Source organism: Nyctereutes procyonoides, unplaced genomic scaffold (assembly GCF_905146905.1).
Source record: "Nyctereutes procyonoides isolate TBG_1078 unplaced genomic scaffold, NYPRO_anot_genome, whole genome shotgun sequence".
Taxonomy (NCBI): domain Eukaryota; kingdom Metazoa; phylum Chordata; class Mammalia; order Carnivora; family Canidae; genus Nyctereutes; species Nyctereutes procyonoides.
In genome coordinates this window covers 13,560,603-13,586,609 of record NW_026575024.1, presented here as the reverse complement: position 1 = coordinate 13,586,609, position 26,007 = coordinate 13,560,603, and the positions used below count along the sequence as shown (strand labels likewise).

At 51.5% G+C, this 26,007-nt stretch overlaps 1 protein-coding gene across 16 annotated transcripts in view; it reads right to left on the bottom strand.

Moving 5' to 3' along the window:
• Positions 1–9,313: 9,313 nt before the first annotated feature.
• ZMYND8 (zinc finger MYND-type containing 8) overlaps positions 9,314–26,007 on the bottom strand; it is a 127,172-nt gene continuing 110,478 nt past the window's right edge. For 13 of the 16 annotated variants that reach the window (XM_055345635.1, XM_055345629.1, XM_055345701.1 and 10 more), the window contains 5 exons: positions 24,049–24,127; positions 22,047–22,286; positions 19,091–19,251; positions 17,951–18,031; positions 9,314–11,029 (listed from right to left, as the gene is read on the bottom strand). In XM_055345635.1, coding sequence (XP_055201610.1) covers positions 10,805–11,029; positions 17,951–18,031; positions 19,091–19,251; positions 22,047–22,286; positions 24,049–24,127 — 786 coding nt within the window. In that variant the 3' untranslated portion in view covers positions 9,314–10,804. The remainder of the gene's footprint in view (positions 11,030–17,950; positions 18,032–19,090; positions 19,252–22,046; positions 22,287–24,048; positions 24,128–26,007) is intronic. The other 3 variants (XM_055345711.1, XM_055345714.1, XM_055345707.1) reach the window with 2 other exon arrangements.

Sequence of the window (26,007 nt, the reverse complement as noted above, 5' to 3'; positions counted from 1 at the left end):
AGCTTGTTTCTAGCCAGTTTCCCCGAGCGGCAACACTCGCCCTTTGCTGTGGGACTCAGGGTGCGAGTGTGAGGCTGAGAAAAGCTGTTCTGTGAAATCAAGCAGCTTCCTCCTTGCCTGTCCCAGGAAGCCTTGTGGCTGCCAAGCCACTGTCCTCAAAAGCAGGGCAGTGGTCTCAGGGGTCTGAGTCTGACGCCTGATAAAGCCCTGCCTGTTTCCGAGCAGCTGTGCTGTCCCTGCATCCACTCGGCCAGGTGAAGCCAGGGCCTGCCCTTTACCAGGTGCTCTTCTCGGCCTGTGGACGTGGACACGAAAACAGGCAGAGGCAGTCCCGACCCCCCATGGAGCTGACTTGCCTGCAGAGGGACGCGACAGGACCAGGCGGATTCACTGTGAGATGCAGACCGTCCCACTCACCGCCTTGTCCCACGGGAGGAGCAGCACACACTCCCCAGATCCTTGACACACCCCCCTCACAGGCTTGAGCCACAAGCCAAGTCCCCTTCCAAGAACCACCCAGAGGGCGGCAGAGAAGCAGCAGTGAGACCCTCAGCAGGGAGGGGAAGTGGGGGAGGCCTAAGCCAGCCAATTGCAAAAAGCCAGCCTAAGGGGATCCTGGTAGCTCAGCAGGCTAAGCGTCCAACTCTTGATCTCAGCTCAGGTCTCAATCTCAGGGTCGTGAGTTTGAGCCCCACACTGGGTTCCACTCTGTGTGTGGAGCCTACTTTAAAAAGGGGTGGAGGGGAGACCCTAATAACATCCTTTTGAAAGAGATCACGGCATCTGCCCAGTGAAACATTCAGGGTTCACCCCTTGTCCAGGAGGTCACTGGGGGTCTTGTCTTTTTGTTTTGGTTGAGATGGTGACCTTGAGAGTATACACCATGGACTTGCAGGGTCAATGCTGTGGGGGCTGCTCTCTTCTTGGACACTGGCCAGAGTGCAGAAGGAAGCTTCAGGGTGATGCAGCACAGAGTAACTGGATGGCGTGGGGACACTGTGGACAGCCTGGTCACCTCTGAGCAGGTGGCACTGGAGCTCAGGCCTGCATGGGGAGGAAATCCAAAATACAGGGCAAGCACTCCAAGTGGAGATGAGGAAGTACAGAGCTGTGGGCAAGCAAAGCTTTCCAGCTGGAGGGAAAGCAGAGAAAGGCTGGGGGCAAGGTCAAAGGTCACAGGGTCAGATGGGAAGGCCCAGGCAGATGTGCTCAGATCCTTTTGGACATGGATTTGGGATTTTACCAGAGTCTGGACTGCATTCTAAATCCAGTGAGAACACACCAGAGGGCTTTAAGCAGGAGAATGGCATGATCTGATTGGCATTTTTAAAAATGACTCTGGCTGCCGTGGAGAGAATGGTTTGGAGGGGGAATGATGGAATTAGGGTATCCAGTCAAAAACAACGGGGACCGAGATGCCTGGATGGCTCAGTGGTTAATCATCTGCCTTCAGCTATGGTATCATCCCAGGGTCCTGGGATCGAGTCCTGTATCAGGCTCCCTGCATGGAGCCTGCTTCTCCCTCTGCCTGTGTCTCTGCCTCTCTGTGTCTCTCATGAATAAATAAATAAAATCTTTAAAAAAAAAAAAACAACAGGGATTCCTCATGAACGTAAAGGAGAGGTTTAAATTTCATGTTATAATCATATGGTTTGCGCCCAGAGCTCAAGCATGCACCTTGATGTATTTTTACACAGGATTATATTTGGGTAACCACAGTCCAGATCAAGATGGAAGAGGCTTCCAGGACCCCAAAAGGCTCCTGGAGGCCTTTCCCAGCCTCTACCCACATTCCACCCCTATCCTGATCCCTGTCGCGTCTCCCCGCCCGCTCTCCACCCCATTCATGTCCACTCAGTGCTGGCAGAGCTATGCCCACCGGTGACCACCAGAGGGCAGTGCGACCCCACAGCTGGGCCCACCCGCCCGCGGTGCCACCCGGAGTCCGGCCTGGAAACCATGCAGGGCCCTTGAAAGGATCCAGAAAGTATTGCCATCAGGCCATCCCCATGCTTCCGGGATTGCTTCGACCAAATGGCAGCGCCATCAACAACGTGTTCAGGCCTAAGAGTTGATAAGCTGACCCACGGTGGCCGCAGTGGGGATCCCAGCGTAGAGGCAAGTGGACACTATGGTGGCCTCAAGAGCAATCTGCAACCACAGCCCTGGGAGTTGAAAGAACAAGCCGCTCTAATAATGTGCATGTAACCACAGTTTGAAAAACCATCGGGATTTATTTTTATGTCCTGAAGTTCCTGCAGGGATAGTGATAAGCTGACTCCAGCCAAATACCGATCATAAAATTCAGCATGAAGTATCCGGCGCAAAATGAGTAGTTGGTAAACTCTGGCGGTGGGTGAGACGCCCTTGCAGACGCCGCCCCCTCCACGGGTAGCGGTGTTGGCAGAGTCGCGGCCTCTTCCATCTGGCCCTTGGATCCTGCTGGCCACCTGGTGTGGCTGAAGGAGAAGCTGCAGACGCGAGCCCTGCCTCTCACACTAAGTACCTGCTGTGTCCCCAGCACTGGGCTAAGGCCTTGACCTGCGTTAGCTCATTCCATCCCCCCAAGCACCCGTGGCCCTGCTGGAAGGGAAGGATGGCAATCAGGCCGTGGGCCTTGGGTTAAATGCCAGCTCTTCCTGTTCCTACCTGTGGGAGCTTCATCCCTCTGAACTTCACTTTTCAGCTGTAAAATGGGGGTGACAATAGAACCGACCTCACAGGTTGCAGACAGCACTGAATGCGCGCAGATGTGACCAGCACTTAGCACAGTGGCTTTCAGACTCTTCTGACTGTGCTCCACAGTGAGGGGCGCGTATTACATCAAACCAAGGAGAGCATACATCTATGTACGTGCACGTCAGCACGAATGTGTCCACACTGTGTGTCTAAAATAGGCTTCACAAAGCGATGTCTACCCCTGATGTGTCCTGTTATCCTCCATCCCATTCCGTTGTGCTTTTAAACAATACACATCATCCAATGAACTGTGGTTTTCACAAGCCCCACGTTACAGAGGGAGAAACCGAGGCCCAGAGAGGTGTTGTGGTTTGGCTCTGACCTGGCAGCCGGAATGTGGCCGAGCTCAGACCCCAACCCAGCATCTTTGCTAAATCATTGCTCTTCGGCCCAGATCTGGCCCCCAGAGATGTTTCACTGCTCATCACATTAGGCTTTCAAACGTTGATCCAACTATTTAAAGCTTGAGAGATTTAACTCAAAATTCACATTTTCAACTTCTCTCCCCCAAAAAAAGCAGAGGATATGGCAACACTGAGCCCACAGGGGCACACAATCAGCTGGAGCCGCTCCACAACTGCCCTGCTACTGTCACTGGTCCCCAGGCTCGCCATTTGCCACCGACACGCCACCTACCATCACACATGGCAGCTGTTTTTTGTCATAGTGAAGACATATTTTTCTATCAAAAGTGGAAGGAAAAAAAACTAAACCAAAAGAACTACAAGTTTCAAGAAAACAGATGTTTGATATATATATATATAAAAAAAAACACATGTCTGTGTCCACTCTCCCCCAACCAGCTTCACTAGTGTCTGCCTTCCACCTGGTCCTGGGAGCAGAGTTGGCAACTCCCATCTTACCACTACGCCGTGGCTACCTCTCTTTGTCCACAGTGTCCCCGGCGCCTGAAATGCCCAGCAGAGAATGGGTGCCCAATGAGGAAGGGAGGAAGGGAGGAAGGGAAGGGGCTTTTACACAAAAGCTTCTCTAATGACGACAAAGACAGTAATGGTTAAGAGCAGACATTCGTTTGTCTCATCAGACTAGGTTCAAGTCGTTTCTGCCATCACCTAGCTGTGTGACCTCAGGTAGCTTCCTCCACCTCTCTGGGTCTGATTTCTTCAGCGGCAAAATGCAGGTTATGAGGATTCGGGGCACATAAATTGCCCGGAACGTAAAAGATGCTGTATAAACGAAGCCGCCTTCTCCATTCACCAAAGCGGACCGAGGTCGGTACTCGAGAGTCCGTACTAGGCAACCTAACAAGCTGCCCAGAGCCCTGCCCACCTGGTCTTGGCTACCTGCTGGGCACCTGCTGGGCACCTGCTGGGCCACGGAGGGACTAGTTTTCCATTAGTGTCATGCCCTGAAGGGAGCCTGGGGCAGGCTGAGCCCAGGGTTTGATCCCCAGCCCCCCTCTGGGTGAGAAATGACTTGCTCGGCCTTCAACCATAGCTCCTCCTTCTGCTGCACCTTCCTGAGTGGAGAGGCCGGGAAGCTTGAGCATCTCCTCCAGGCTCCCTTACAGCCGGGGGTCTGGAGCACGGAGGAGCCACAACCAGCTGCGTTTGCACTGAGTCAGGCGCGGACCTGAGCGAAGCCGCAGCAGCCCGCCCCCCCGCACGGCACGGCCCGGCCCGCGCCAGCCCTGCAGCCCGGCTGCCCAGCCCGCCTCCTGAGGCCGTGAGCACGCACCGCGAGTCGGATCCAAGCAGGGAAGAGCCCCACGTGGCCCACGGGCCAGAGCACCTGGGGACGGGCGGCGCCCGGGGTCACCAAGGCGGCAACCTGAGCCGCGGGGCGGAATTGCTGGGGAACCGCGGCCCTGCAGCAAGCACCCCGGGGGCGGGCCGGCTGCCGGCGGCCAGGAGTCTGCCCCAGACGCGCGTGCGGCACGCACGACAGCAAGGGCGGGCTGGAGTCCGGGGCCACGGCCGGCCACGGCAACCCTGCCGCAGGACAGGCCGCAGCTTCCCTTCCGCCTTCAGGACCTCACACTTGTCCCCCTCTGGGGCAATCCTAACTCAGCACCGTTCCGGGAAAAGGATTCTGGGAAATGTAGTTCCAGCCTAGCCGACCCCGCGGCCACCAGGGCAGCGGGCCTACTGCCCCGCCCTTCCGCTGTGCCCGCTCCCGACAGCTGGCGGCCTGACCGACTCTGGGCAGCTCTGTGCGGGCGCCGGCCGCGCCTGTGCCGACCCCAGTTCCTTTCGCTCCGGCAATTTCCAAGCTCAGGAGTCGGCCGCCGAAGCCACCCGAACCCCACCTTCCCAGCCTCCCTTGCAGCCAGGACGGGAGCATGTGACCTAGACTCAGCCAATCAAATTCGGCTCCGGCGGACCAGGCCGAGGACCTGGGTTTGCCCCGGGCAGAGGCCCTGCGGGTGGAAGCAGTGGCGTTCTGCAAAGTGCATTCTGCAAATCGCATTCTGCAAAGTGCATTCAGCAAAGTGCATTCTCAGGTGTGGGATCCAGCATAGCAAGGAGGCAGGAGGGACATGCCCAGTGTCCCTGGCGAGAGTTGCCATGTGTGGGCCTCGCGGCAGTGACAGGAAGGGCCTGCAGTGTAATTTGGCCATCGTTTGGGGCTGTGCACTCGCAGCTGGTCCTCCCGCCCAGGCACCTGTGAGCCCCGTAATACCCTTTAATAAATTCCTTTCTTGCCAGATTAGCTACAGTGGTGTTTGCAGCTGAAACCCCGACCCCCTTTCAATTCATGGAGGCCTCGAGTGTGCTTTCCAGCCGCATGAAGAGGGGAACCAGACCCACCCCCGTGGACAGTGGAGGGGAGTCAGGGAAAGAGGGGACCCCGGGAAGCATCTTGTAAACTGGCCGCCGTGCCGCAGACCTGGGGGCAGTGTCGTCTGATGGGTCAACGACCCTAATTTGGGAATTGGGTGGTTCGGTTTGAATCCTGGCTCTGGCGCCAACCTGTTGTGTGACCCTGGGCGAGTCATTTCCCTCGGCCTGCCCCCTGCGGTTATCATGAAGACCAAAAGATAACCGCATGGAAAACCCTCCGCACGGAGCTCGGCATAGGCGCTGAGCCCACCCGGGGACGCTGGGAGGAATGTGGTGGGTGACCCTTGTTCCCTGGAATTAGGTGTCCTGATGTGCCCTGATAGGGAAGCTGAAGTCTGCAAAAACATTTCTATGTTCAAAACACAACTCTGATTAATGCCACTGAATTGTACACTTACAAATGCCTAGGGGCGCCGGCGTGGCCCAGTGGTTGAGCCTTCAGCCCAGGGCGTGATCCCGGAGTCCGAGGATCGAGCCCCACATCGGGCTCCCCACTGGGAGCCGGCCTCTCTCTGCCTCTCTCTGCCTGTCTCTGCCTGTCTCTGCCTCTCATAAATAAGTAAAATCTTTTTTAAAAAATGGCTAAAAAGGCAAATTTTGTTATATATATATATTTTACTACAATTTTTTAAATTAATAATGTACTATACCAAAAATTGAATTACACTCTTCAAATGAGTAGACTGTATGGTATATGAATTATATCTCAATAAAGCTATTAAAAAAAAACAAACCCCACCTGGCTTCTCATCCATTTTGGATCCCAGGGAACACCCGGGGCCCCCCCACTCCCCCTCTCTGAGCCCATCAGCCCCGCCCCCACCTGGGATCCCTCTGTTGTGGCCTCACTGGCCTGCCTTTTCTTCCTGGAAGATGCCAGGTCCTGGCCTCCGGCCTTTTACATTTGTCCTTCCTTCTACTCGGAATGTTCTTCCAACCAGGTTAGTGGCACTCGGCTCTGGCTGCCCATTAGGATCAGCTGAGAAGCTTTAAATGACGGATGCGCAAACCCCACCTCGGAGAGCCGGATGACATCATTCCGGGAAAGCAGGTTGGGTCTCGGCATTTAGCGAATTTGTTACTTTACATCTTCCCAGGTGCCTCTAGGGTTCCCCCAGCACGAACCACGGCCGCCCTGGTCATCGGGGCTCGGGACGCCCTCCTCCGGGTTTCTGCTCAAAGGCCAGCTCCCCGGAGAGGCCGACCCCAGGCTCCCCATCTAGGCACCTGCCCTCCACGGGGCTTAGCCCCCTGCAGCACGTCGCCCCCCCCCCCCCGGGGACTGTATTCGAGGCATATGTGGCTGCTTCCCCGGGGGAATGTCACATGGATGAGGACAGAGGCCGCACTTGGTTTGTTCAGTGCTTACTTCAGACACAGAGCTCGGTCAGCACCTGCCACCTGAGCGAAGGGCTTTGGCCCACCTGTGTCCCCCGGGCCCGGCTCGGGCTCCGGCTCCGGGGCTGCAGTTCTGGGCGATGGCCGCCAGGTGGCGAGAGTGCCCGGTCGCGTTCCGGGTCGCCGCGGGTCCTGCCCCGCGCGGGGCGGTCGCCAAGATGGGGCGGGCACCGTGGCCGACCCCACTGCGTCCTCGGGCATCCGGAAATGCCCCGAGGCCCTGTCGGAAGAGGGGTGCTCCCCCTCGCGTCTGGCCACTCACAGACCCTCCGGTGCAGCCTTGGAGGACGCCCTGGGGCCCCTGGGGACAGCGCTTGGGGCGCAGGAGCCGTGCCCGGGAGGCTGGGACATGCACTGTCGTCTTGCCTCCCAAGGGAGAGAAGAGGCGCCTGCAAATGCACAGCCTGGGGGTGCGCGGGAGGGGGCCCGGGAGTGGGGGTGGGGGCACCGGGAGCACACCCAGGTCACCCCAAAGGCGATGCACGCACGTAGTCAAATAATAGTCAACATGTTTGGGACGCCTGGGTCGCTCAGGGACTAAGCGACTGCCTTCAGCTCAGGTCATGATCCTGGAATCCCAGGATCGAATCCCGCATCAGGTTCCCTGCAAGGAGCCTGCTTCTCCCTCTGCCTGTGTCTTGGCCTCTCTGTGTCTCTCATGAATAAATTCTTTTTAAAAAAAATATTTTTTAAAGCACCAATGTCTCTACCACTGAGTAAGCCACTTCCTCCTCTGGTGCTTCCTTCCCTGGGAGTCTGTAGCTGAGACCCCTGGGTGCAGGGTCAGGGTGCTGGGAGACCTCACCGGGAGGAAGGCTGAGGCTGCCCTGCTCAAACATCACCCCGGCTAGAAGCCTTGTGTCCTTGCAAGCCCTGGGGACACAGCGGTGAGCCGGACCGCCCATCCCCTTACCCAGCAACCCTGTGAGTGGGCCGCCCAAGAGGAAGTCACAACTGTGTAAGAACTTTGCTCAAGGATGTGAAAATTAGTAAGAGGCTGGGACAGAGAGCAACAGGGGAGGGCAGTGGCTGCTTCAGAAGTGACACCTGAAAGACCATCTAAGATGCCAGCCACAGAAAGGTATGCCAGGCCAAGGGCGCAGCAAGTGCAAGGGCCCGGGGGCCAGACGGGCTAGTTTGCAGCTGAAAAAACAGGGGGTGACACTGCCCTGCTCACAGCCTCAGCCTCGGCCCCTAAAGTGGGGCTGGGTCTTAACATGAGAAGGCAAGGCCCAGCGAACAGAAGCTGAAAATATTTTTTTAAAGATGTTATTTGTTCATGAGAGACAGAGAGAGAGAGAGAAAGAGAGAGAGAGACAGACAGGCAGAGGGAGAAGCAGGCTCCATGCAGGGAGCCCGAGGTGGGACTCGATCCCGGGACTCTAGGATCACGACCTGGGCTGGAGGCAGACTCAATAACTAAGCCACCCAGGCGTCCCTTTTTTTTTAAAGATTTTATTTTTGAAGATATTTTTAACTCAAAAATTAACAATGCCCAGCTAATTGGAAAAAGCATTCAATAGGAGTCTAATTAGAGTCTTTCACCAGCTTCATGGCCTGAAGCTAATTACTCCTTTGGGCCTGTTTCCACAAGAGCCCGACAGCTCACATTAGGGTGGCCCACACCCACCGGGTAAACGCCGTGCACCACGGACCACGGACGTCCAGGGGCCTCTCCACCTCTCAGCCACACCCCAGCTCATCAGGCATGTCAAGCTCACAGTGAATAATACCCCAGGGCCTTTGTGCCTGCTAGCCCCTGTCTGGGATGCTCACCCACTTCATCTCCCCACAGCCAGCTCTTCATTCGGGTCTCAGGTCAAACATCACCTCCTGAGATGCCCCAGCATGGTCCCAGGGAGAGTAGCCACCTTCACCCCTCAGTGTTATTTTAAAATATCCCCATTTTGTTCCTTCCCCAGCAGCGGTCAGCAAATGGCCTGCGGGCCAATCCAGCCCATCCCCTGCTTTTAGATGGCCCATAGGCTGGGCCATTTTTAAAATGGTTGGAAAAAATATATATATTATGATCCCTGAAAGTTAGATGACCAGGGTGTAGCCGAGCCGCGCTGAGGTCGGACACAGCCCACGCCACTCCTGTAAGCTTCAGGCCCCCACCCTGCCCACGGAAAGGCCGTCCCCTCCCCTCTCATTGTCTTGCGAAGATGAACCAGGATTTCCCTTCTGGTCGGCGTCCCTGTCAATAAATTCCAAGGAACTGGACTTCCCAGAAAAGGTGCCCAACTGGGAGCCCTAACTTATCATGTGTCCGCCACCCGTGGACACGTCCCTGACCTCCTCTGCTAGGTCACGCAGACCCGACCCGGCCATCCCGACCAAGCGGAAAACTGCAAATTTGAGGACGACCAAGCCATTTTTCCAAAAACAGTTTAATTAAAAAAAGGTGAAGAATCTGAAAAAATCGGGGGGAAGGGGCGGAACCCAAAAGAGCATACCGTGCGAGTCCACTGGCTCAGTCACAAAGAAACACCATCATCAAAAAAGATATTTAAGTTTAATACAAATTTTATACAAAGAAAATGTGAAAAAATACTTCCATATGCTAAAAGCAATTATGCTTCACAAATAAGGCCAGCTAGGCTATTTTTTTTTTTTTGACAACTGCAATTCACAAATGTTCTCTCTCTCTTTTTTTCTTCTAATACTCTTTGTGTAGTTCTTCTCTAATATGGGTAACTAGCTGGAAACTGTACACAGTTCGCATCCTCTTATCAACAATGAAGAGAAAGTAAACAGGACTAAAATGTACAACAAAATGTACTGGAATGATATCGTACAATTAATTTTCTCATATACATACATCACCTTTTGCTTTGTTCAATGCATTTTTTTTTTGTTTGTTTTACACAACATACAAAATGGTACTACAGTATACGTAGTGTAACGGACAGCGCGGCCGCTGTCTTGCTTCCTCTCACGCTGCCTTTTGTTTCATGCTTACATAAAAACGCAAAATCCCATCGTATAAATAATACATACATGCTTCATCCCAGACTCAAATGTCCTCTGCGTGCACCTTGCCTTTGAGTGCTTGCTTCCAAGAAGCACGGCATCGCTTACCAAGTATGTGTGAGTGTGTTTTAAAAGGAACCACAAAGCAAAGGAAAGACTTCTCTTTGTTTCAGAGCTTATGACTCAACGCTTTCTCCGTCCTCTCCGAGCGGGGCTTGTCTTCTGTCTTCTGTAAACAAGGACCTTATTCCCTTTTAGGAGTAGTCATCATTGAAATCACACAAAATAAACTAGCTGCCCCGGGGTGCCCTTCTGGGCCAGAGAGCTTGCGTTTTGTAACATAGGAACGTAGTATCTGAAAGGGGCCAATGGCTTGGTGTGATGTGCCCACAACAACACAGAATCTGTGCCAGAACTCCTGATCCCAATGTGCTGCGTACAGACGTCTGAATGCAAACGACTCGCTCCCCTCCCCTTCCCCATGGAGCAATCCAACGCCGAGGGCGGCTGTGCTACCACAACCCCAGGGCCCCGTCTCCACGCCTCGGTGACAGACGGGCTGACCGACCATCCCTCTTCCAACATCCAAACATTCTTTTCGTTGTTGGGTTTTTGTTTTGTTTTGTTTGTTTTTTTAATTGTTTTTCTTTTTCTTTTTCTTTTTTTATAAGTTAAAGTCAATACAAATATAAAAAGGAGAAGGTACTCTAGATTCAAGGACATCCACAAATTGTACATTATTTACAGCTAAAGCATAGGTTTCGTGTGGGTCAGAGTCCTCAGCTGATGCTAATGCCAGACGCTGTGTAGTGTAGGCTGCCCTCTGCGCCAAGGGCAAAGGCCAAGTCCGCGTGCCTGGAGCTCTGCAGTCGGAAGGGGGCTCTTCTGCCTCACGTTTCTTTACTGCTTCCTATTGCCCTGGTGTCTGGTTTTTTTTTCCTCCACGGGGTGGGTGGCTTGTGTCGTGACTTGTCCCTAGTCCCAGAAGGCGTCCAGCCGAGACTCTTTCGGGAGGAGACTCTTCGAACTGGAACTGGCGTTGTGCTCGGAGCGTGTGGATCCTCGCTTCTCGTCGCTGCCGCTCCAGCAACTAGACTTACTGCTCCGGGAATGGTCTGCAGGGGAAAAGCAACAGAAAGGGGTGTTGAGCACTCCGGCCACCTCCACCGAGGCAGAAGTGGCCCACCGCTGGGCCCGCACATGCAGCCTCCTATCTGGGCCGCCGCTCTGCCCTCCCGCTCCGGGCAGCAAGACCAGTGCCATCACCTACTCTGCTACATGTGAGGGTCTCCAGAGTACAAAGACAGAATGACTTAGCATTTTAGGATTCAACAGCCAATCAGAAAAACAGTAGGGTGTCACATGATGGAGAACCAAGCTGGGCGAGGAAGGTACAGAAGTGCCAAGGGAGGTACCTGGAACCATGTACCCGTGTGACACGACACAACGACACCGAACACCCCGGGCTCTTCTGCACCAGAGCCTGGCCTCTTTGAAAGAGGCACCAAAATTTGGCATTTGATTTACTGCCTTCTATCAGTGTTTTCTTTAATCAATTTATAGACAACTTGAAAACAGACCTATAACCAAACCACCTGCAGGAAAGGATGGTTACATCCAGCTGGAAATACAAGACTCACTGCCTCCTGGCAGGAGGACACCGAGAGGTCACTGAAGGACACAGAACTGGAGGTAAGACCCAGGACAGCTTCGAGGATGCGTGCACCACAAGAAGCTGAACAGCGGCTGAGGAAGACAGGAGGAAGTTCATGGAAGAGCCAAACAAGGGGTCTGTAAGCTGTCACGCAGCCCCGCGCAGGCGGGTGTGGCAGACAGACCCATCAGCACGCTGCCAAGACCCCATCACGCCCTGGATCATCTGCCAGGTTCAGAGCCTGGGATGAGCCTTTGTTTTAAATTTCTCGAGGTGGGATGATAGTATTTAACTGAAAGAAGCCAACAGCTGCCAAGCTCAGAGACAGAATGAGAGTGAGCAAGGAAGGGACCAGATCAGAACTGTGAGCTACTTCATCCACCTCCCCATTCTCCAGACCCAGGGACTCACAGGGGACTAGGGCTTTATGAACGTGCCTGTTAAACCATGAGCAGGGTCACTGGCCACAGCACGGCATGACAGGTGGGAGCTAAGGTGCACAAGGACCTAAAAGCAACTCTGTGAGCCATGGATTCTTAAGCATTTTGAAAGCACAATTCTCAGAACCACGAACTCTGACGACAGCCTGGCTCAACCAGGGGAAAACAGAGATGCCAGAAGCACAGTAGGGTGGAGAGCATCACCCAAGGGATTGGATTATTTCGGGGGAATCAGAACTCCTCTACCACCCAGGACGGGTGGGGCAGGGTGGACGAGGAACTTGCTGTGGTCAGGACTGAGGAAGGGGCTACAGACGAGGTACTGGGGAGCCAATGTCCTCAGCCACAATGACGGGACCCTAACAAACAACATCTGAAACCGAAGCATCAAAAATCAGTGACATTTAAAAAAAAAATCAGTGACATGGGGCCCCTGGGGGGCTCAGTTGGTTAAGCATATGCCTTTGGCTCAGGTCATGATCCCGGGGGCCTAAGATCGAGCTCCGCATACGGCTCCTTGCTCAGCAGGGTTCTGCTTCTCCTTCTCTCTCTCAAAGTAAGTAAATAAAATCTTTAAAAAAAAAAAAATCAATGATGGGCTACCTGGGTGGTTCAGTGGTTGTGTCTGCCTTTGGCTCAGGACATGATCCCAGGTCCTGGGATGAAGTCCCACATCGGGCTCCTTGCAGGGAGCCTGCTTCTCTCTCTGCCTCTGTCTCTGCCTCTCTCTGTGTGTCTCTCATGAATAAATAATTAAATTCTAAATATTTTAAAAATTAATAATATGAAAGGACTTTCAAAAACATAAGGGGTAACGGGTACAGTGAAGAGCTTAGTGCAGAAATAATTGCAAGTATGACAAAAGGACAAAACAGAAACTCCAGGAGAAGGTATGGCTCTTCCAGAATAGACACGTAATCCCTATACCCCACGAGCCTCGGTGATAAACGGCAAGCTCATGACGGCGGGCACCTGGCCTTAAGTTCTCCAGCTCGACCACTGGCCACTGCCCACTGGCCGACCAGACTACGGTTAGGGGCAGATACGCCTATTTTCAACCTTGAGGATGGGAGGTCACAGGGGAACGGGGGAGGGGGCAGGCGGGGACAGCATGAAGACATGACGACAGGGCTGGACACATCCAGAGGGGGGAGGGCGAGAGGGGCTACCGAGAGAGGGGGGCTACAGGAGGGGGGACAAGAGCCTCTAGCTGCCAGAACCACAACTAAAGAGTGAGCGTTGTATTCGACCCAGGGATCCCCAAGAGCACAGAACCAGTGACACAGGTCGTTTGGGAGGAGGGGAAGAGGAGAGCTGGACCAGCCCAACTCTCATCTTCTAAAGCCAGAAGCCAACAGCAATGTTGAGAACTACCATCCAGGAATAGAAGTACAGGGAAATAGGTTATTTGTATGTAAGGACGTACGTACCAGAGACATCAATGGGGACCAGGCCTAGGAACGGTCTCTCCCTGTACAATTTTATTTTCTCCTACTATATGCATGTTTAGCTTTAAAATCTCAAAACTACAAGACAGGCAAGCAGCAAGGAAGGGCATACCCCCTACTAGAGGCTTCCTGCCTCCACTGCCTCCTCCTCCCCCCCCTCCCAGCGCCAGGCACCCCCCCCCCCCAGCTCAGGAACCCCCATGGCTTCCAGTCCACTTCCCTCCACGAGATTTCACCCACACGGCCGCCAAGGGCAAGAGCGAGCAGAAGTCAACGAGATGTTCAAGGAACTTGAAGGGGCAGCGAACAAGCCAGTCTTTCTGCTTTCACACAACCACCCGCACAAACAGCCTTGTGAGAAATAGAGGAAGATGACAAGACACGAGTCTGCTGTCCTGACCAGGCCTCCAGGTCATGTCCCACTCGTGTCCCTCCCTCTCATGCTCTGGGATGTCGTGGCAACGCTGCCTAAAAACCCTCTTCTCCAGTTCCTGACAGTGAGCTCCGGGGTGCTGCATCCCTTTGCCACCATGCCTCCCGTCCAGCCTTGGCCCGAATCCTAAAGGCGGACACTTCCCAAGCGCAGCCCCGGGGGCACCCCTTTCTTTACCCAAGACCTGCAGAGAAGGTCCCTTCAACCCCATCTTTGGGAGACGCTCAAAACACCACCTAAATTTAAAATGTCCAGAATGATTCATGGCTTAGAGCTCAGAGGTGACCACGCAGAGACAGAAACCACACAGTGTGAGCGGAGGAGTGAGAGAGAAAGCGAGAGAGACAAGATGGAGCGACAACTCTTAGAGACACGTCTACCTGGGTTGAGGAAGGAGACAAGACAGGTTGTAGGTTGTCCTGTTCAATGTGGTAGCCGCTGGCTACACGGTGCTATTCAGATAAAGTAAAATAAGATGCTAAATTCTACTCCTCAGTCTCACTGGCCACAGGTCAAGGCTCCAACAGCCACATGTGCCAGCGGCTACCACAGGGGATAGTGCACGTAGAGATCACAATGCCATCACTGCAGAATGTTCCAGGGGTAGCTCCACTCTAGGGAGGAGATGCAGGGTGTCATGGAAGGAACTGAAGTATAGGAGGAGGAGGATATTTGAATGCCGTGGGAAGGGGGCACCTGGATGGCTCAGTCAGTTGGGCATCCGACTCTTGATTTCAGCTCAGGTCATGATCTCGGGGGTCATGAGATTGAGCCAGGCATCGGGCTCCATGCTCAGAAGGGAGTCTGCTTGGGGATTCTCTCTCTCTCGCTCTCTCTGCCCCTCCCCCTATTCACATGCTCTCAACTCTCAAATAGATCTTTTTAAATAGGTAGGTAGGTAGGTAGGTAGGTAGGTAGGTAGTAGGTAGATAACTGCCATGGGAAGGAAGCAGTTGAAAGTAAGACATCTGACTACGTCAGAGGACAGGGAGGGAACAGCTGGGGTGCTAGAAGGCCAGGCACTGCCGGGCTGTGCTACTCTGAAGGAACAGGCAATGCCATGTGCTGTGGGTCAGTGGTGGCCGAGGGACACCTGGGATGTTTGAAACAGAGCAGAGAACCCGGGAACAGAGGCTGCTAGGCAACCGATCTGGTAGGATGAGCAGACAGCTGAGGATAGCGGTCAGGGTAGGTGGGGACTGGAGGTATTGTGGGGGGGTGGAATGAGCGGGTCCCCCTGCACCACCTTCCCCAGCTGAGCTCTGATGCTTGTGTGCAGGTGAATACCAGATGCCCAGCTGGGGTTTACCAAGGTGGGGTTTTGCCAAACGGACATGCTGAGAAAACCGGAAGGCACGGAGGCCGGGTTACATGAGCAAGAAGGGTGCTGCTAGAATGAGCCATGGAGACGAAGCTGAGGAAGGAGAAAAGCATCAGTAGACCTGGAAGCAGGGTTGGAGGGGAGAGGTCACACGCACAGTGCTGACGCTCCCCAGACATCAGTGCCTTAGTAGCTGAGCCGTACAAAATTCCCAACATTCACCCATTTTTCACTGAAAATTTTCATACGAGTCAACCTAAGCATTCCCAGCACAGTGGGTGAGAGCATGTCTGGAGCCCGAGAACTCTGGACTGAAGTCCTGGCTCCAATAATTACTCACTGAGTGACTTGTGCATGTGAGTTAACTTCTCACAACCTCAACCTCTTCATCTGGAGAACAGGAATAGTAACTTCCCTCACAGAGGCTGGGAATAAACGCTCTAAGGCGTCCAACGGATTCATGCTCTTCTGTAAGCACCAAGTGCTCTTCTGACTTCCCCTGAAGCTCTATGAAGATGGAGGTTGTTTTGCTTTGTTCACCCCTAAATCCCCAGCCCTAGCACAGAACCCAGCCCCGGGGACACTCGACAAACTCTCATACACCTCCAACCATCTACAAATAGCCTACTGCTGTGAGCCCCCCCACCCCCCCAAGAATCTCAAGTGGAATTCAGGATCCTGCCCTCCTCCTACCCCGTCCTATCCCTATCACCAGGCTCCTCGGGGATTATATTCTCTGCCCCACCCACCCAGTACCAAGTCACCAGCATCTTCTGGAGCTTCTGGTCTCCTCTCTCCAATGTGAACTCTCATTCCCACCCACTTGGGACACCCATGTGCTTCCAGTCAAGGATCCGCCAACCACGGACCTCGGGCCAAATCCAACTCAATACCTGCATTTTATTTTATTTTTTAAGATTTTACGTATTAATTTATGAGAGATACACAGAGAGAAGCAGAGACACGGGCAGAGGGAGAAGCAGGCTCCCTGTAGGGAGCCCAATGTGGCACTTGATCCTGGGACCAGGATCACACTCCAAGCCAAAAGGCAGACACGCAACCACTGAGCCATCCAGGTGCCCCATGCCTGCATTTTCTGATACGGTTTTCTATTAGGGCACAGCCAGACTCATGGGTGACTCATGTGCCATATATATTATCTATGTTGACTTTCATCCTTCAACAGCAGAGTTGAACAGCTTTGACACAGATCACAGGGCCCACAAAGCCTAAAATATTCACTATTTGACCCTTTATGGAAAGTCAGCCAGATCCTGGGAGACGTCAGATAGGATCCTTATTACGTCAGATAGGATACATCCCCCAGCCACACTCCTGTACGCCGTCCTCCTCACTACAACAGAGTCAGGATGGCATTTAATGTCCGCCATGCAGAGCTGAACCCAGTTCATTGCTCCAAAACCTCAACAGCGCTCCCTGTCTGAAACGGGGCTTCCCCACCCTGGGTCTTCTGCGCCTTTGCAATTCTGACCCATCCACAATCCTCCCAACATCTTGCTTATTATTCCATGTTTTTATTTTAAACTTGTTCTAAATATTTAAAAAAAAAAAATCCAAATTTCCTATCACTACCTATATCGCTAACAGAAAATCAACAAAACGTGTCCCAGATCGAAGGGACTCTACAAATAAACACAATGAAAACCAAATGGTAGTTTTAACGTCTCAGGAGAGACTTGGTCTGCTCTGTCTTTGGTAAAAGAAACTAGGAAATATCAGAGAGGTGCGGAAGGCATCACAGCACTAAACGGAATCGTTCTCGGGGAGTCTATCAGAAAACTGGAGGGAAGGTAGCGGAAGACTACTCTTTGAACAGGTGGTTCAATCGTGTTTCATCTGAAGCTCACCGTCTCCCTAAAGTTACCCATTCCCTCAACCTGAAGCCCACCCTCTAGGAAACCCCTAGTTCCTAGTGGGGTTTCCCCACTAGGAAACCTTCTCCAGCTACCGCTGCTAACAACAGACATCATTTCCTCCTCCTTTCCGTGCAATGAACACACAGAAGGGAAGGAACACATTTGGTTTTCAGCAGAAGAGAACCATCCAGCAGACAGAAAGATCCTGGAGCTAAGGGACCCTGAATTAAGCACATCGTCCTCAACAGGGGCACCTTCTGAGAACCCTCTGGAATCACCCACAACTAGTTTAGGAGGAGGCAGGGAAATGACCCTTTGGGCTAGAGGACAGCCCAAACCCCCACAGAGGAGAGAAACTAAAAAGCGTAGTCCCAGAAAATACCCAAAAACTGCCTACCAGGTTATTCCCCAAGAGGAAAGATTTCTACAGAAGACTGTCAACCTAAAATTTTCTTTTCTCTAAAGCCTCAAGGGCCCACACCTACTAGATGTGGGCGTTGGGACCTCAGGAATAGAGTTCCAGATGGTTTTGCTCACTGTGGTCACTTCCCTGAGGACAGAACTGCCCCACCTAAAATGCGCACCTTCTACCCCACCCCAGGTCAGCAAAAGAACCCTCCTTTCACATGAACTTTTAGGTGGGTAAAGCAACATGGGTAAAGACTGATCAGTTTGGAGAGGTGCCTGAAAGCTGCCTTGCCCAGCCACTCCCTCAACCCCCCAATGACCTGCCCGGGGCACCCCCAAAGATCCCTAAGGATCCGCAGTGGTTGGAAAACCACTGCCATAAACCCTTAAAAGTTCTCCCTGAGAAGATGGCTTCCCCTCTGCCCATGAGGAATGTGAGAGCGGTGTTCACCCACCGGGGGCAACATACCAGAGCCTTGGTTGGAGCCTAAGAGAATGGAGGAGGGCGTCTCCCTGGAGCCAGAAAGGTCGAGGGTCTAAAAATACAAAAAGAGAGAGATGGACACAAGGCACGGGGGCCAATGTCGCCCCCCAGGGAAGCCTAGGGATCCATGGGGGTGCTCGTCACTGCCCCCCAGGCACCTCGATGCCCCGTGCCTGGTGTGCCCGGCAGGGGAGGCCAGGTCAGCTGGGGTGGCCCTACATCTGTGCTCTCCTGCACTCCATACCCCGAATGAACAGGCTGGGACATGGTAACGGGGCAGCCCAACTCAACTCGATAGCCTTGGCTTCTAGAACACGGACTGTTTCCTCTGCTTCCTTCCCTGACCTGCCTACCCTTCCAAATTTGTGCCCACTACCAAAAAGGAGGTTTATGTCGTCAAAAAAGGCTATTAGCTCACGTTTATTGCACATTAGCCCCTTCCTTACCAGGCAATGTTATCCATGAAATCGAAGGGTTCTGATGACATAGGGACTTACTACTTTCCTAATACACATTGAAATAAATACGTATTGACTACAAATGTAAAATGTTATCAATGTGCCACCGAAAATTACTTATGTGTACAATCCATGCTACATATACCACACACTGGGAACTAGGACGTGCAACCTGGGCTTTCCAGTATGGCAGCTACTAGCTTCATGTGACTATTTGCACTTAAATTAATTAAAATTAAATAAAATTTAAAGGGCGAGTGCTTGCTCACACTAGCCAGGGGTCAAGCGCTCAACAGCCACATGTGGCCAGCGGATACCACCCTGGGCAGAAAAGACACAGAACATTTCCATCATCCACGGAAGGTTCTACTGGACACCACCATTGTAAACTTTGAGAGTCCCCGCAGAGCGGCTGCCAAGTCACACGAATGTCCCCTCGGGCTCCACATCCTTCTGTCCGGGCCCGCATGCCCACTGGTGAAAAGAAGCTCTGCTAAGCCTGTCACCCCCCCGCAGAAGTCTGACTGCCCCACCGTGAAGACAAACCTCCTACCAGATGGGACTTGCAGAGGTGGCAGGCACAGGGATGGGTCCGGAGACTCCTCCTGGCCCAAAGTGTTGATGTCACTGGCCAAAGGCGAGCTGCTACTCACCGACCCGCTGTCTTTGCTCTTCTCCGCTGATGACTCCTTATCTTTGGAGGTGCTGGCTGTTTCCGTAGGGGCTGCCTGTGTGCTGGAAGAGCTCCCCTGGGATGATTTGTTTAGTGTTTCTGTATTCACCTCGGCATCTGCTTCCTGCTGAGGAGCGGTAGCTGGGGGAAAAGGAAGAGAGAAGCCATGTTATAAGCTGAGGGCCATGGCTTCTAGAACGGAAGGAAACCCCACTCTGCACACGGCCATGGCATGGTCCAGAACAACTCTGACCCACCCACCACCCATAACAGAGGCAACTGCTGCTCACTCCCTCCCAGGGTTTTTTGCACTTTTTCAGAAGCTGAAATTCCAGACTGTGGGTAAAAGGATATTAATTTTTAATAGTTCATTAATTCAAGTTTTATTAAGTCATTCTGGAGACAAAAAGCATGGCAGCAGAACAAATGAAACCCATCAGCACAGCCAGCCTGTAACCACTCAGCTAGGACCACTCATTCCATAATTTCTAATTTTACACCTATTTATATTATCCCATGGACTGGCTTCCTTCTAAAGGAAGGCAGGGAAATCCAGGTGAAAAAACGACAGGATGTGAAAGGCAGAGGGTATCTGGAGATGGTAGGAGCATGGGCAAACTGAAAAACGGAGCATCTGAGAGGAACCATTTCAGAAAGACAGACATTAGAATGCCACAAATAAAGAAAACCTTAAAGGACATTTTAGCCATCTTGTAATAGTAACAACAAAAGGGTCATCACACACATTCCAGAATTTAGGAGAATTTAACTCCACTGCAGGAAGAGATATAATGTAGCCATTAAGAAGACATCTCTCAAGGACCTGGGTGGCTCAGTGGTTGAGCATCTGCCTTTGGCTCGAGGCATGATCCCGGGATCCTGGGACTGGGTCCCGCATCGGGCTCCCCATAGGGAGCCTGCTTCTCCCTCTGCCTATGTCTCTGCCTCTTTCATGAATAAATAAATAAAATCTTTAAAAAAAGGGGGGGGGGGCATCTCCCTAAAGGTTGAAAGATATAGCAACATGTTTCAATATTGCCTTTCTAAAATAACAAAACAATAGAAGATGTCTAGAGCAGGGGTTGGCATACTAGCGCCAACTATTTGTCAATAAAGTTTTATCAGAACACACCCATGTCCACCACTTACATATTGTCTATGACTGCTTTATTCAAAAATCAGCACAGCAGAGCAGTTGCAACAAACCACATAGCCTACAAATCCTAAAATATTTACTCTGTGGACCTTCATGGAAAACTAATTTGCTAACCCCGGACCTCAGGAGCATTCCTCAGTCGTGGCCACTCATATATCACCTTCCAAAAGTTTGCCAGTCTAACAGATACACTACCTTATTATTTAGGTAATTTTTAATTAAATAAGTACATTAAAACAGAGGCTTTTTTGAAGCACCTGGGTGGCTCAGTTAAGAGTTCAGTTCAACTCCTTTTTTTTTTCCCCAAGATTTCCTTCATTTATTTGAGAGTGAAAGAGCAAGAGAGCACAAGCAAGGGGAGAGGTAGAGAGAGAAGGAGAAGCAGACTCTCTGCTGAGCAGAGAGCCCAAGGCAGGACTCGATCCCAGGACCCTGAGATCATGACCTAAACCAAAGGGAGACACTCAACCAACCAAACCACCCGGGTGCCAAAAGGATCCAACTTTTGATTTCGACTCAGGTCAGGCTCTCAGGGTCATGAGATCAAATCCTGAGTTGGACTCTGTGCTGAACAGTGCCTACTTAAGATTCTCCCTCTGCCCCTTCCCCGGGTTGCACTCTCTCTCTCTAAAAAAGGAGGCGTTTAATTCTAGGCATATTAAAAGAAATAAAAACTAACTTTAAAAATATTTGGTTAAATATTTTTAACCAAACATTAAATGAAAAGTTAAGTAAAAATTAACTTTTAAAATATTGCGAATAAATTCTAGCTAGACACTGTGTCCTGCTGGAGGCTCCTGGCCTCCGGGCTGCTCGTTCTGTGTTAGAAAGAGATGACAAAGATTAGTTCTAAACCCAAGACTTAAAAAAAATAAATAAATAAAATAAACCCAAGACTTTTCCTTCACATAAGAATTGGGAATCCTGGGGATCCCTGGGTAGCTCAGCAGTTTGGCGCCTGCCTTCAGCCCAGGGGAATCCCAGGATTGAGTCCCATGTCGGGCCCCCGGCATGGAATCTGCTTCTCCCTCTGCCTGTGTGTCTGCCTCTCTCTCTCTCTCAGTCTCTCATGAATAAATAAATAAAATCTTAAAAAATATATAAAAGAATTGGGAATCCACAGGACACCTGGGTGGCTCAGTGGTTGAGTGCCTGCCTTGGACCCAGGACATGACCCTGGGTTCCTGGGATCGAGTCCCACATCGGGCTCCCTGCAGGAAGCCTTCTCTCTCTGCCTCTCTCATGAATAAATAAGTACAATCTCTAAAAAAAAAAAAGAAGAAGAAGAAGAAGAAGAAGAAGAATCAGGAATCCATGTTACTTAAAGCTATGAGTCCACAATTACTTTAAAAGCAGGATTTCTCAACCTCACCATCTTGGGCCAGGATCATTCTTCGTTGTAGGGCACGGAGTTGGGCACTATAGGGTGTTTGGCAGCATCCCTGGCCTCTACCCTCTGGATGTGAGTAGTACCCACCTCGGTTAGGATGACCACAACTGTCTGCAGTCACTGCCGGTGTCTTGGGGTGGGGATCACAGTCACCCCATTGAGAACCACTGCACCTCACATGAAGCTACACTCTGGCAAGTAACAGAAAGGAGGCCTGAAGTTCAAACAGCCATGCCTCAAGGATCAGCTATGTGCCTGCACGAGAGTGGCAAGGGGCAGGGTGAACCAGCCTTGCCGCATCAGTCTGCTCTGTGTGCCCTGCACGGGATGGGGGAGGCGAACGCCCACCCCCCTGTGGCCTGGGCCAGGGTGCACCTCGCGTGGCCATACCTGACTGGGTGCAGGACTTCATATGCTCGGGCCAGTGGGCTTGCTGGCAGGGGTAGTCACAGTAGCTGGTGTTCCAACAGCAGTAGAAAATGGCCTCCTTCTTACAGTTGGCACACCACTGCTTCTTTTTGGTCTCGTCCACCGCCTGCTGCTTCTCCAGCTCCAGCTGCTTCTTCACCTCAGCGATGAGCCGGTCCCGCTCCTGCTCCAGGCTTTGCCGCATCTCTGCCATGGTCAGCTCTGACACAGAAGGGGAGAGGACGCCAGCTCCATCAGCAGCACCCCCAACCCAGGGCTCAGAGTTTCTCAGACCAGATCAGAAAGGAAGTCCAGGATATGGGTTCCGAGAGACACGGGTGCAGATCCTGACTCAGAGAAGCCTCAGCTGTGTGACTGCCCCCCACCCCCCAGGCGAGTAACCCAGCCCGGCTAAGCCCCAGTATCTGCATCTGTGTAAAATAAGCATTCATCACGTTGATCTGTGCGTGATAGTGAATTCAGGTGCCTAGTATGCAGACAACCAGAATCCCATGGTGATTCTGTGGGAAATCCTCAAATATACCTTCAAAGCCACCCCGTATCAACTCACTTCATCTTCCTACTAAGCCTGTGAGACAAGCTCTCCTTGCTTTTGTACTTGTGCTAGACACAACCTCTCTGTCCCTTGCCACTGCCTTTAAAGAGGAGCGTGCAGAACATGGCAAGTTCTGGCCAGCCTTCATGCATTTTTTTTTTTAAGATTTTATTTACTTATTCATGAGAGACACAGAGAGGCAGAGACACACACAGGCAGAGGGGGAAGCAGGTTCCATGTAGGGAACCCCATGTGGGACTTGATCTTCGTACTCCGGGATCACGCCCTGAGTGGAAGGCAGACACTCCACCTCTGAGAGCTAATTATTTAAAAATGGAGAGATCTGGGGCGCTTGGGTGGCCCAGGTGGGTAAGCATCTGCCTTCAGTTCAGGTCATCATCTCAGGGTCCTCGGATCAAGTCCCTGCATCAGGCTCACTGCTCAGCAAGGATTCTGCTTCTCCCTCTGCCTTTGTGAGCACATTCTCTCGCTCTCTCTCTCTCTCAAATAAAATGTCTTAAAACAATAAAAAATACATAAAAAATAAAAATGAAGAGATTCTGGAAAAAAAAAAACAAGATTCCTTGACTTCACTAGAGAAACTATAGAAAAACTAGAAGCCACACACCAACTAAACCTCCTACATGACAACACACTCAGGAGCAGAGGGCTCCTTCCCCAGGTGGCATCATAAGGATTCGAGTTTGCGATGCATGCCTCAGCTGCAAGCAGGTGGCACGCCTGGGCATGCCGCCCTAACAAGGAGACCTGACGGCTGCCAGCATTCAGACTCTGAGCCTGACACTCCATGATGGTCTGAAGGAAAATGCTGTACTTTGCGGGGGGAAAGCCTTTAACGACGGACACAGAATGGCAGGCCAAAACAGCACTAGGTCTAAACCAGGGAGCAATGAAACAGCTTCCTCCGCAACGTGGAACACGCAGGAGGTGTCTGATAATTCGCAATGCCTCATATTCAACGGGTAGGAGTGTCCAGACCTGAATCGCTGCTGTGTGACTCTAACAAACTTGCTCAACATGTCTGTGTCTTGCTAGCTTCACCTGAACACTGGAATAACAGAGCCCCTTCTAAGAAGGGTTTTCATGAGAATTTAAAGGTATTCTCACGGAAAAGTACTTAAAACAGTCCCTGGCACAAAATCAGAGTTCAGTAAACAGGAGCTACTGGTGCTATTGCTGTTACTGTTTTGCTGATGTTGGTATTTTGAAGGGAAAATAGGAAGGTACCCCCCCCAACACCCACTCTTATACGTGGTTCGACTCTTCAGGATTCTACGGCTGCCCCAGCAGTGGGACATCCACAAGCCTACTTCGGACTCAATCCACATCCTGGTCCTGCCTCCAGGTGTGCAAAGACGTTCAACACCCAAAACCCTCCTCCATATAGACCAATTTGCCAGGCCTCACCCAGGTTGTGTTTCATTTCCGAGAGCTCCTGCTGGTGTAGCCACTGCAGCTTCTCTATCTCGATCCTCAGCCTGCGAATCTGTAATGAGGGAGAGTAAGACTCTTAGAAGGCATGTCTGGGTCGGGTTCACCGATGGGGCTCAGAACTCGACCTCCAGCTGTAAGAATCAATGCCACACGGTTGACTGAGGCATAAGCAGCCTGGATGCTGCAGTCCAGAGAGGTGGACACCAGTGCACTACCCCAAATTCAAGAGAAGTTCTATTTCCAAAAACCAAACACAGTTGATCCATGAATAATGAGGCGGGTTAGAGGCGCCAGCACCCCCTCGCAGTAAAAAATCTACATACAATTTTTGACTCTCTAAAAACTTAATAGCCTACTACTAACAGCCTAGGAAGCCTTATCAAAAACATCAAATAGCTGATAAACATATATGTTCCATGTATTAGATAGTGTATCTGTACAATTAGGTAAGCTCAAGAAAAGAAAACGTTAAGACCATCACACAGAGAAAATGCATTTTACAGTACTGTAGAAGATCCACGTATAATGGATGAGCACAGTTCAAACCAATTTTTCAAGGGTCAGCAAAACCAGCTGTCCATCTTTTCCAAGGAACACTGGCTCTAGGAAAAGCCACTTGCTCAGTTGCTAGAGCATGGCGACTCTTGATCCAGAGTTGAGTTCAAACCCCACCCTGGGAAGAGGGTTTATTCTTTTTTTTTTAAAGATTTTATTCATTCATTCATTCATTCATTCATGAGACAGAGAGAAAGAGAGAGAGGCAGAGACCGAGGCAGAGGAAGAAGCAGGCTCCATGCAAGAAGCCCAATTCAGGACTCGATCCCAGATCCTGGGATCACGCCCTGAGCCAAAGGCAGACGGTCAACCACCGAGCCACCCAGGCATCCCAAAATCACTGTTGCATATTCTTTTTTATTTTTATCATCTTTATTTTTCTTTTATTTTTTTTAAGATTTTATTTATTTATTCATGACCGACACAAAGAGAGAGATTGGCAGAGACAAATGCAGAAGGAGAAGCAGGCTCCACACAGGGAGCCTGACGTGGGACTTGATCTCGGGTCTCCAGGATCACACCTCGGGCTAAAGGCAACGCCAAACCACTGGGCCACCGGGGCAGCCCTGCGCAGAGGGTTTAAACATGAATGAATGAATAAATAAAGTAAAAACAAGGACCAGATTTTCATAATAAATAAAAACATCAAAGGTTTGATTAGAGCGACGCCTGGGTGGCTCAGTGGTTGAGCGCCTGCCTACCTTTGGCTCAGGTCGTGATCCAGGGGTCATGGGATCGAGTCCCACATCGGGCTCCCAGCAAGGAGCCTGCTTCTCCCTCTGCCTGTGTCTCTGCCACTCTGTGTCTCTCATGAATAAATAAATAAAATTTTAAAGGCGGGGGGGAAGGGGTTGATTAGAACTCTGGTCTTAAAAAATGAAACTAAAACAAGTAAAGACAGCTTTGTTTTATTCATGTAACATTTTAGGTGGGATCCACAGGCATTCACCTAAAATTCTGGAAACCAAAGGGTATTTTTGGAGGGAGGGGTATGTGTTGCACAAAATTCATTTGGGCAGGAAAAAATAAACTCAGCCTGAACTGCTATGGGGCTATTTACAGAGTCTGAGGACCACAGTCCTTCTCTACTTGTGATTTTGCCCTCCCAGCTCCCTTCTGGACACTGCAACATCTGAAGATATCCACTTAGTCACACTGGAGGGTGCTACCGCCAAGAGAAGGTAGAACCCAGGGATGCTGCTAAACATCCCACAATGGGCAGGCCAGCCCCCATAACAGAGAGTTATCTGGCACAAACGTCAGCAGTGCTGAGGTTGAGAAACCCTGATTTATCCCACATGGCGTGAACAAGCATATTTCACAGAAATGTTGGGGCGGAGAGGGCATATATTGCCTCTTTAAATTCTGAAAAATTCT